The following is a 12,622-nucleotide window of genomic DNA, read 5'->3' as shown; positions in this document are numbered from 1 at the left end:
GTTGCTGGCACAGATAATAAACAAAGATTTGGAAACAGTTTAAATTGCACTGTATCCACCTATTCCAACCTCCTCAACCACCCAGGCCACTGTTCCTGAGGCCGTAGTTTTCTGTATAGCTCCCTTAGTGGTAACTTCTCAGAAGAATATGAGAACAAATTTATTCAATAAACATTTTATCACACATCTACTTTATGCTAGGCACGGTCCCACTAGCAAGAAACAGAGAAAAAAGCAATTTAAGGACTTACCCTGGTTTATCCTCAAATCTCTGATCAACTCTGAAAGCCAGTTTTTGATACTTATGGGAATGTCTGGCCTCCAAAGTAATCATTTATAATCACTGTCATAATAGGGGTTTTTGGTCTTTGTTCCTGTTTTTGTTTTGTTTTGGGGTATTTTTGCGGGGAGGGGGGAATGGTTCTACAGTGCTAATTCAATCATTTGGTTTTTTTTACCTTCATTAGCCTCTGGCCTTGAATTCTTGATATATGCAGAGAATTTGGCAAAGATGTCCATTCCAGCGGTATTTGATTCTGGGTGTTTTGGTGAAAGCTTTAAGTACCTAAATGAAAAATGTAATAACGGATTATAGATCCTCCAAAGATACATTAGCATAAATTCTCTCAATCAAACCATTGTGCTAGCAGTTACTAGACATCTTTTAACGATTATTACTCTAAGAAATGCCATCATCTGTTTTCCATGATATTTTTAAGATGTGTTTTTTCTTTAGGAAACAAAGTGCTACACAGTGTTTTTGTTCACATATTAATATTCTTGGCAACCAAAGCTCATCCACACTCCACCTCCATTTTATAAATTAGAATGCTGGGGAAACAGTCTACTTGTTCAGACTTGTGCCAAGCCCATGGGCGTCTTAGAAAGAGAACTCTAGAGCAGCGCTGTCCAAGAGAACGTTCTGTGATGATGGAAATGTTATATATTTGAATTGTCCAAGATGGTAGCCATTAGTGACTTGTGGTTATCTGAATATGAATTTAAATTAATCATAATAAAGTTAAAATTCATTTCCTCAGTTACACTAGCCACATTTCAACTGTAGAGCCTTCTCAAATAGGAATGCCAAACAGACAGATCTTGGGTATGCCACACACTGAGCCAGCCATGTAAAGCAGTACCACAGAACCCTGACAGGAGGAAGAGTCTAAGCTGCCCAAGCGCAGATTAAGGACAAAAACAGCAGGAGGCCGATCATTCACTTTCCTACACTCAGGATTTTCCAAAACCTCCCATATATTAAATATTGTAAGGGTGACAATGAGCAACAGAAAAATAAGACATCAGGAATTTTGCTAACAAGTGCTCTGTTGTGTTGTTACAAAGTCTTTCTACTTTGAGAAGAGACATTCATGACACAACAGCTTTTTTAAAAAAACACAAATGTGTATGTCATATACTTAAATTTTCAAACACACATACCCAATGTTTATTTCTTCCTCAAATTGGAAAATACATGTGAAAAAGCCCAATTCTTTACTTCGCCCTTCAGCAGAGCTTGTATCAGCTCCAGGGAGTCAGGACTAAAGTCCAGACTCTTGAGCACCACTTTAGGGAAGACTGATCAGCTTAAAAGCCCTGCAAAATGGGCTGGGGGCCGGTAAGACTACGGAAAAAATCTTACATTGAACTAGTTTAGATTTATTCATATATTTTAAGATGCTGTCTTACTACTTTTCTTTAAATTAAAAATGAAAGTGAGGTATTTTTAGAAAAAAATTTGTTCAGTTGTAAGCTGTAGTTTCAGGTTAGTTTTTATATTCGTAACTTTTACGTTTGCAATTTTAAATTCAAGAAAAGATATATCTTCTAAATTAGACATAGTACTATATTGGTAAGGAGAATATAAAATATCTATTGAATACCAACATGCTCAAGTTATTTTCCTGTTTAATATCTATTTTTAAGCTTAAAGAGTTCTTCATAATTAGAAATGAAATTAATTACATAACAAGCTTTTCAGTGAATGATTATAGTAAATTTCACCTGTGTGTGTATGTATGTGTATATTATATATATGTGTATATGTGTATATATATGTACTTTTTTTCCTGCTAACTATAGAAAACTTTACCTTCTCTTTTTATTTTCCCTGCCTGAGCTGAAACAGTTAATTCCAGCTTCAACATTCCTGAATTTCCCTTGACTATGAAAACAACCAGCCTCTAATCTAAATGTTTCCACCGCTTATAATACAGTACCTTCACTGACTCATTCCAAACAAAAAATAGTGCAAGGAACAAAATATACTGAAGTGCCTCTTCAATATATCTATGACTTTCTCTAGCCAAGTTTCCAGATTTACTCCTTTTCCCCAACCAATATTTAGCAGTACCAACTTTTTCTAATGAAGTTAACTTCATAATTCTCATAGGTTTGAATTACAGAGTATTTATATATCCATTATTCATGCATATATTCATTTATTCTAATTATTAAGTATCTACCATGTGTCAGGAATTGTACTAAGTACTGGGGTTGTAATGATCAACACAAAGAAGCATGCTTACTAGAGATCTGTTTTAATGAACAGGTAAAAATCAAAGACTTGCAATCAGCATATCCTTTATTCATATGGAAATAGATGTTGTTACAATTCTTAAGAAAAACAGTGTTCTCTAAAGCAGGTTAAACATGCCCTATTCTCCTCCTCCAAGACAATTAAATTTGTACTATTAATTTAATGCATACAATACTATAGTTACAAGAGACCACTCACCTCAATCTCTCATTTTGCCTAAAAGGAAATAATATTCCAGAAAGCTTACATATTTGGCCCCAAAATCACTGGACTAGTTAAAAGTATTGTCAAACTGAAACTCACATCTCCTGTCCCCAGGTCCAGTGTCGTTTTGTTTTTGTTTTATTAAAGATCAAGTTCTAAAAGATAAATCAAATGCTAAACTGGTAGGTCCAAAATCAGCTGTCAACTCTTTTTTGCATTCCCCCCAAACATTGGATTTTAATAATTCATTATTAGTAGTTTTAGCAAACTGCTTGATAAAGCAATACTTTTCAATTATTATGAGCATTCACTTAAACATTTAACAAAAGGAAGGCAAATAATTAATAAAAGGCTATGTGTCAACAACGGAATAGACATGCGCATCCAGGGTAGACTTTCAGATCAGTCCTTTATCACATCCTGTATTACATCACTGACTATTAATGGTAGACTAGCTAAGAATACTTCCATCCTTTAAGAAAGATCTCAAACATTTTCTCCTTCCTTGTGTTAATGAAAGAATAAAGTGTGGTTACACAGTCTATTAAATTATCCCTGTAAACTCAAGTTTCGTTATATTTCTCTTTAAAAAACAAAAAAAAAGGCGGGCTTCCCTGGTGGCGCAGTGGTTAAGAGTCTGCCTGCCTGTGCGTCCGGAGCCTGTGCTCCAGAACGGGAGAGGCCACAACAGTGAGAGGCCCGTGTACCACAAAAAAAAAAAAAAAAAATGGCTTAACAATAGTTTATAGAACTCTTCTCCAAAATTATCTAGCTTCCTCTATCCTTTTATCAGTAAGTTAGCCAAGTATACAAGCCTGCTTCAGTTAAAAACCCAAATTTCAAAGTTTTTTTGAAAGCTTTTTTTGGGCAAAGTAGTTCCTTCTTTCAAGCAAGGGGAACTGAAAAAAATATCCCTAGAAGAGAAGATAGTTTCTTCTTTAAAACCTATAGTTACCTAGACCAGCAAAAGTTCCTTGATGTTATCTTTTCATTAGTCTCTAAATTCTAAACAACTCTAGAATAGACAGTTGCCTGTATTTGTACTTGTCATGATTAAATCAGAAATGCTCACATAAAAACCCCTCTGTTCTCAGTATCATCAAATGCCAAAAACATGTTATTAGAAATGCTAGATTCTAGTCCACCAGCTTGTACAACTCTTCTGTCTTTTGTCCTCATCCTATCTGGAATCAAGAAGGCTTACAATCAGTGTGAGTAGGGTCAGCTAAGGACCTGAAGACCTCCTTATCCTACAGAGAAAAGGCAGACAGTCCCTGGCTGCCCTAGAACAGAAGAAAGGAAGAAGAATGTATGTGGTGGTCCCAGAAACACTTCCTCCTCTCATCCTCTAGAAGCAATTCTGCATGACAGAGAATATGCTGTTTGATCCGCATTTCACATTATGTGTTACAGAGCCCACTAAGGGCAAGGTACTCCCAATCCAAACATGCTGTTCCAATGCATATAAATAAAAACTCAACAGAAGTTAAACCTCATCTACTTTTAAAAAAGGATTCATTAAATTAAGTTTGAAAAACACCTTCAGTCCCACTTGGTCATCACAGTAGAACAAACTACCTTTGCTTTCTATATTACCCTTCCTCTAAACTTGAGCTAGCCTGCAATTTTGTACTCACTAAAGCACAATTACAATTGAAGACTCACATTTTACCTTTTATAAAAGTCAAACATAGGTTTTTGTTTTTACTTGGCTTTGAAAGTAAGTATGCCAGCTCTGCCACCATGAACTGTGAAATCTTGGACAAATTATTTGGATTACTCATCTTCAGTTTTTTCATAAAGTCTCTGAGAGAATCCACAAAATAATCCACAATGCACAGTGCATGGCACACAATTAGCACTTGAAGGTTAGTTAATAATAGCAGAGGCATAAGTAACATCAAAAATACTCCCTTCTATATAAAGTAAAATTTTAAACTTTATTTAGAAACGCTTCAGAATATAAACTTCAACATAAAAACAAGGAAAATTAACCACAGAGAGAATTTAGTGGATTATGAACCCTTTTATAACAGAAAGATCTCCAAGTTTTAAATTAAATTATTTAAACCAAAAGAAAAGATCATTCCTGGTTAGAGTATCTCTATGAATATGCCCAAATGAAATGAAGCTAAATTTTCTCTATATGAAAAGCAAAATGAGGGAATTCCCTGGCGGTCCAGTGGTTAGGACTCCATGCTCTCAATGCCAAGGGCCCGGGTTCAGTCCCTGGCTGGGAAACTAAGATCCCACAAGCCACACGGCACAGCCAAAAAAAAAAAAAAGAAAACAAAAAAAAGCAATGTGAAAATGTTTATTTTCAAGGTCCAATTCAAAAAGCTATGGTGTCTTACAGAGTACTGGATGCCAAAAAAATTGAATATTTTGATATTAGTTCTACTACTTCTGTTAATATTTATTCCCTCTGAGAAAAATAAGAAAGAATAATGAAAATTATTTTTGTTGCTGTTATTGCTGCTATTGTTGAAGCAGAAGGCTAGAAGAGAATATGAGAAAATGCCCATTTTACTGAAATGGTATATAATGTTATCAGCATACTGATTTCAAAAACGTAAATATCCTTGGAAGGATTTACACAACAAACATTTTAGACAATGCTTTAAAACAACATACAACTTCCTTCACAGAGAATGAATGTCATTCAAACTGTTTCTCTATTTTTTTTTTTTTTTTTTTTTTTTTTTGCGGTACGCGGGCCTCTCAATGTTGTGGCCTCTCCCGTTGCGGAGCACGGGCTCCGGACGCGCAGGCTCAGCGGCCATGGCTCACGGGCCCAGCCGCTCCGCGGCATGTGGGATCTTCCCGGAGCAGGGCACGAACCCGTGTCCCCTGCATCGGCAGGCAGACTCTCAACCACTGCGCCACCAGGGAAGCCCTGTTTCTCTATTTATAATTTAATGTTGATACAATGATCATCAGTTATGAGAGGACGATCACTTCCATTAGTGTCTGAGGATAAGATGGCAAATATGGAGCTGACAGACTTTAAGAATAAAAAGGGTAAAATATATATACATACATAAAAAGAGTAAAAGAGATCCAGTAGGTTCTATGATACAAAACAATATCTGAAAAGTTATTTCTACTAAGCTGAATGCATGTTCATAATAGTTCCTTACTTATGTGTGTACAGCTTCAATTTATATTTTTACAAGGATCCCAGTTTCAATTTATCAGTATTCTAACTATATACATGGCCTGGAGGAAAAGACAAATATGGTTTTATTAATGTTGGTCTAGAGAAACTTTACTAGGGATAGAAGGAAGGTTAGGACTCCTGGACAGTAGAGATAAAAAAGTTTTGAGGCTTACATATGGCTGAGTCACTTCACTGTACAGCAGAAACTAGCACAACATTGTGAAGCAACTACACCCAAAAAAATAAAAATTTAAAAAAAAAAGAAGTTTGAGGGTCTTAGAAAGACAGGAAGGAAGGCAGAGAATAAGCTTTAGAATACACGATTAAGAAAATGAATTTTGGGGCTTCCCTGGTGGCGCAGTGGTTGAGAATCTGCCTGCTAATGCAGGGGACACGGGTTCGAGCCCTGGTCTGGGAAGATCCCACATGCCGCAGAGCAACTAGGCCACATGCCGCGGAGCAACTAGGCTCATGAGCCACAACTACTGAGCCTGCGCATCTGGAGCCCGTGCTCCACAACAAAAGAGGCCGCGATAGTCAGAGGCCTGCGCACCGCAATGAAGAGTGGCCCCCGCTTGCCACAACTAGAGAAAGCCCTCGCACAGAAACGAAGTCCCAACACAGCAAAAATAAATAAATTAATTAAAAACAAAAGTACCAATGCCACCGTGGATGTGAGGATTAAATTAGTCAATGCTTTAAAAAAATAAAAGAAAATGAATTTTAAGCTTAGTATAAGATTGCTAAACAGAGGGCAATTCTGTTCACAATTGAAGATGGGCTAGTTGTAGACAGAGGTGTCATTATTCATATGTCTCCTGGCAGCCTTCCTGCCTACCATCCCCAACCCTGCATGCTATGCTCCAGCCACAGCTTTAGGTCCCCCAAAGAAACACTATTTATTCAAAATTATTTTTCTGCTTGGAACGTCTGTCATCCCTTCATTCACCTGCTAAAGGCCACTTTTTTTTTTTCAGTTAAAGCTCAGTTCAAGTGTTATCTCTTTCTATAAAGCCTTTTCTGATTCTACTCACTCTCCCACGGCACCACTATCTCTTCATATGTATTTGACTGCACTTCTTGAGAGCAGGGACTATCTTATTAACTATTACATCCATAGGGCTTTGTTGCCCAGTAACTGTTTGCAGGATAAACTAATGAATGAAGGAATGAATACTGATTAACTATTATTTTAGAACTCTCTGACCCATTAATCCCAATTCAGGGAAATTTATCTGTATATATGGAGGGTGAAAAACAACTAACAAGAAAAGGTTTGGGCCAGAAGAAACATTCCAGTTTTCAGGATAATGAAACTGGAAAAGCCTAGAAGAAACCAATGATGCTTTGAATCTATGCCAAGATTACATTATGATGAATAGTTGCAATTTAGGTAACTGTCATTACAGTACATCTATTCCTCAACTACACCTCACAATATAGTAAATAGTTGAGTACTTTAAAATCATTAACCATGTGGGCTAATATGCAAGACTGTGGGATCCAGAATACCTCAAAGAAATACATAAATAAAAATGGAATCCCAGGGACACAATCTAAAAAGTTAATTCCCTGGGGTGGTAGCTTCAGAAAGTTACCTTTAAAATGGCCTGATAGGAAATCTCCAGCAACCTGTACCACACTCCTGCTTAGATATTCTGGCTGGGTTCAGTTCAGTCTTTCCCCATCTTTTCTTCTCCCTAAACTTCTGTCTCATTTTGGGACCTCAAATAACCAGTCTTTCCTGACCTATCTCATGTGTCTCAAACCTACTTTCACAAGGTATTCTATAGCTTAATCAGATTCCTACCTTTCTTAGTGTGGCTTACTGGCCTACCTGGCAGCCAATTCTGTCATTTGTGTAGCACTATAATGTATGAAGAGAAGTGCTAGTCATTCCAACTTAATGCTGTGACAATTTAACTCAAGTACAATCAGGAGAAATGTCTCTAACGGCCAGATAAGACAAACTTTAAAGAGATGGCAATATTTCCATGCATATTTTCTTCAATACTCACTTGGGGGGGCATAAGACTTCTTCAAGAAATTCTTCAATCTTATTTACATCCGTTTTGACCTCATTGTTGAAAGTTATAAATGGTGGGTGGGTCCCCGGAGCCAAGTTCTGCAGGTCTGCAGGCTTCCTGTTAGACAAAATAGTGGTCAAAATGAGGTCATTTTTTACTCTAACTGAGAAGCAACAATACTTTACATTCTCAGAGTGATTCTAAATTTTAAAATATATAAAAATGAATAAGAAATAGTATTTTTTCCACTAAGTATAACAGCCACAATAGTACTCTAGTAAGAAGCAAACATCCACAAAGCACATAATTTAGGATAAAAAAATTAAAAGTCTTTGATTTTAACCAAAGACAAAGTTCTTCATTCTCATTCCAAATGTAACTGAGGTACTTATTAGAAATGGAGGTGGAATGAGGGGAAGAAGACTTGGGCAGGTCAGTCTCTAGTCTCAACTCTGGCACCAACTCACTGTGTAAAGACGGGCAAACTATAACTTCTCTACTTCTCTAGGCCTTCCTTTTCTTTTCTTTTTTTTAATAAGGAAGAAGAGCAGCTGATTCCTACAGTCCTTTTCCATAAGATTTCAAATTCAAATGCTACTTCTCCATTTTCCTATAAGTCCAGACTTAACAATGAAAAAGATTACGAGATTTGACTATCTAATATCAAAATTACTTCAATATATAAAAAGTAGCACAAACAAAGGTAAAAAGCAACATAGAATGGAAAAAATAGTAAATAAGAAGGATTTTGTCCAAATTCATCAAAAATTCAAGTAGGTATGGGTGAAAATAAATTGATAAGCAATAGATAAGTGAACGCGTGGAAAAGTGTCCGAGAACCCAATCATCAAAGAAATTCAAAATTAAATAATGAAGAAATTTTCCTCCTATGAATTAGGAGAAACTGAAAATACACAGAACACTGATAAAAATGGTGAAACTGTATGCTACCCTATTAAAAAGCAAAATGGCTCACCTAAGCCTACCAATGAATCCTAGAGTCAGTAACATGACAGATATGGTGTGCATCCTAATGATAAAATATGAGGCATACATCACCACCTATGAAACATTCTTACCAAATAAGTCAAACCTGACTCTAAAATTAAGTCTCCTTGGGCAGCTGTCTCTAAAATTGTGATCTAGGGGACCCTTTCATCAGATGGTCCATGAGGTCAAAACCATTCGCATAATACTGACATCGTTTACCTTTTCCACTCTCATTCTCTCATGCCTGTACAGTGGAGTTTCCCATAGGCTACTTGGTGTGTGTCATCACAAGGTAACATATACAGAAGCAGATATGAGAATCTGTCTTCTGTCAAGGCAGACATTAGATAGGTACAAAAATATAAAACAATGCCACTCTTCTCACTAATTTTGTTTTGGAAAATACAGATTTTTTAATTCTTAAAAAATTTTGTGATAACAATGAGTTCATGATTGTTTTACTTAAATGAATTAGTAAATATTTTAAATTTCTCAGTTTTAATTTCTAATATAGTAAAATCAATAATAACTGAAAGCTCTTTGAGGTCCTTAATAATTTAAGTGTATAAACGGGTCCTGGGACCAAAAAGTTCATTTACAGGAAACACAAGGAGTTACAGAACAAAGTTAAATGATACCACAAGGAAGCAATCAGCCAACTCCAGAATTTGGGGCAGTCTACAGTTCAACTAATTAGATTTCTACCAGTCAATGGCATGGGGACAAAAAGCCACAAATGGGAGTTTGAAGGGACTGTTGTGGATTAAGAAAAATTTAAGAGACATAACAACCAAATATGAATAGAATTCGTTTGAATCCTAATTTGAACAAACCAGCCAAAGATAAGATATTTTGGAGACAACTGGGGAAACTGGATTGTATACTGGGAACTAGATGTTATAATGGCATTGTGGATAGTTAAGGACCTGTCATTATTGTTTGGAGATGTACACTGAAATGAGTAGAGGTGAGATGACAGGATTCCTGGGATGTGCTTTAAAATATTTCAGGGAAAAAAAGAAAAGAAAAGAAAGAACAAGAAGCAAAAAGGGACAAAGCAACTGGGAGCAAAATCTTAACAGAACTGAAGTTATGGGGAAGTTTATTCTTTCTGTGTGTATGTTTGAATACTTTCATAATTAAAAAGATGAACTTAAAAAACTTAAACTTAAAAAAAATATTATAATAAAATATATTGCTTCAAAGAACTTTTCCCCCTACTACAGACCTTCCTGCCTTCCATCCTACCACAAATGCATGGAATTTGAATAAATAAAGGATATTTTTAAGTGTATCATGAAGGTGAAATACTTTGTCATTAAAAAGAATTTTTAAAATAGAGTGTACCCTAAAACTCTATACTCAGCCCAGATTTTCAATTATGGTCTTATTCATATCAATTCTCTTTCTCCCTTTCTTTCCCTCCCATTGCCCTGCACACAGCCCCTTGTCTCTCTCTCAATTTAGGTTTGGAAAGTGCCTCATCTATTACTACATTCCAATCAAATATATAAAGACTTATTAATTATCCAATTAGTCCAAATGTTCTAACTCAGAGCCTCCCCCTACTCAAGTTCTAGAGCCTATCTCCTTCCCAAGCCAAAGAAAAATAAGACTATCTATCAACTGCTACAAATACCTAAGCTCCCAAAGAGAACTTTTTAAAGTCAAAATCTGATTTGATTTTCAACTCTTGATTCTTTTACTGAGCATTCCTTCGTTGGACAAGGTAAAGTTGAGCACGAAATGATTGGAATACATGAAACTTGAGTAAGTCTTCCAGATGCACATTTATTTAAGTAGTGAGGTATGCCTATAAGGTTTCAGTAACTTTTATAAGTATTCAGCTCCAAGTCAGAACTAATCCTGTTCTGTTTTTCATTTCACTGTTTTTCTCTCCCTGCCTCTGGCCATACCATGCGGCTTGCAGGATGTTAGTTCCCTAATCGGGGACTGAACCTGGGCCCTCAGCAAGGAAAGTGCGCAGTTCTAACCACTGGACTGCCAGGGAATTCCACATTTCATTGGTTTCTTTTTGTTATTCCTTCTTACTCATCATCTTAACCACCTGTTCTTTGATCACTAAAGGGTCCAGCATGCCCAAGACCACAGTCATCTCTAATCTTCAAGTCACCCACTCATGTTCTCACTCAGACTCACATTTGTTCCCACTTATAATTTACTTCCTACTCAACTCAGGAAGACCTTGTACATAATCAGGAGTCTAGAAGTCCTAACAGTTTAGGCTTTATATATTTATTTTCTAATCCTAACACTTTAAAGTTTAAAAAGGTAGCACAAAGGTAAGCAAGAACAACAGTATCTCACCACAGCAAGTAGGGCTAATAAAACTCTATAAAGTACACAAGAGAAAGAGAACACACACATTTCCCATCAACGCCGGTGATGAATAAGAATGTTCTTTAATCTCATCATACACAAACTGTGATCACCTGGAAGACACTTTTCTCATTCCAAAGTTATAAACTATATTCACCAACATTTTTATGACTAACAGTCCATTAATGCCTAAATATAAGGTAATAATTTTTTCATGAACAGGGTGGATTTAGGTAAGGGAGAAGAAAGAAATCAATGCTTTAAAATAACCCATAAGGGAGGGCAGCAAAATAAATAGCAGCTATTATTTCTATAATAAATTATGACAGCTTTCAAGATCTCAAAACAAAAGTATTTATTAGAGGAGGGATACAGTTAGCATGGTAGAGAAGAAAGAACCAAAGACTGAATAAAAAAGGACCTGGTTAAAGTCCCAAATTGAACAGTTCTGCCATTCACCAGCTATGTGACTACGTAAATCACAACCTCTTTGGGTCTAGATTTCCTCATTTGTACTATGGATATAAGACTGGCTCTGCCTGTAAAGATCAAATCAAATAATGGGTGTGACAGTGAACTAAACTTTATGCAAGTGATGAAATTGCAGTTTTAAACTCTATTTGAGTCTGATGGTTCAAAACCGGTTATCTAGCATTAACTGGTAATAAGAAATCTGATTAATATAGAGGTATGTAAGTAAAGTGAAACCAGGCATATGTTTACCAATTTTCCTTAATATTAATGACTAGCGAATAGTTTTTCTTGTTTCTGCTAAAAGGCTATAAAGATTTTTTTTTATAGATGATAAAACTATTTTCAGGATTAACTGCTGAGATAAAGCACAATCATGTTAGGTCCTTACTCCAAGTGAAAGTAAATTTGAGAAGAAACTTTAATGCCCCTAACAGATCAGTAGACGTCAAATAAATGGACAAGTTGTACGCACTGAAGTGACTCACTTAGAAGTTGTTATCAAGTCAGCAACCAGATAGAATCTAAGATTCTTCAACTTCAATTCCTCACTGGCACTCTAAGGTCTCAGGTGTTTCATCTGACCCACAAAGGCTCATTTTTACAGATGCTTCGCAGAAACTTAACATTTCAAGAACTGCAGTGTGAGAAAAATGAAACTGAGTAAGCAATGGCTAAAATTTTCAGGGCATCTTTGGTTTTTTTCATAAAAGGTCTTCAATAAATATTCAAGAATTCATTCAAATTCATTCAAATGTTTCCCTTAAGTGATATCTAGGAAAAACAAAATGCATAGAATTCATGCCTTGAGATGAGAGCATGAATATTCTCCAATATTTTGGGGGCTTTTTATTTTCACCACTACTTACCAGTTTGTTTCTAGATGAA

At 36.0% G+C, this 12,622-nt stretch overlaps 1 protein-coding gene across 2 annotated transcripts in view; it reads right to left on the bottom strand.

The window, feature by feature from the left end:
• Positions 1-12,622, bottom strand: part of CLIC4 (chloride intracellular channel 4) — an 86,222-nt gene that overhangs the window by 18,321 nt on the left and 55,279 nt on the right. For both annotated transcript variants that reach the window (XM_067724516.1, XM_067724527.1), the window contains exons 3-4: positions 7,925-8,050; positions 459-565 (exon numbers count right to left, since the gene is read on the bottom strand). In XM_067724516.1, the coding sequence (XP_067580617.1) occupies positions 459-565; positions 7,925-8,050 (233 nt within the window). The remainder of the gene's footprint in view (positions 1-458; positions 566-7,924; positions 8,051-12,622) is intronic.

Source organism: Pseudorca crassidens, chromosome 2, assembly GCF_039906515.1.
Source record: "Pseudorca crassidens isolate mPseCra1 chromosome 2, mPseCra1.hap1, whole genome shotgun sequence".
Lineage (NCBI taxonomy): Eukaryota > Metazoa > Chordata > Mammalia > Artiodactyla > Delphinidae > Pseudorca > Pseudorca crassidens.
Note: the sequence above shows the minus strand (reverse complement) of the source record. Positions and strands in the feature narration are given on the sequence as shown.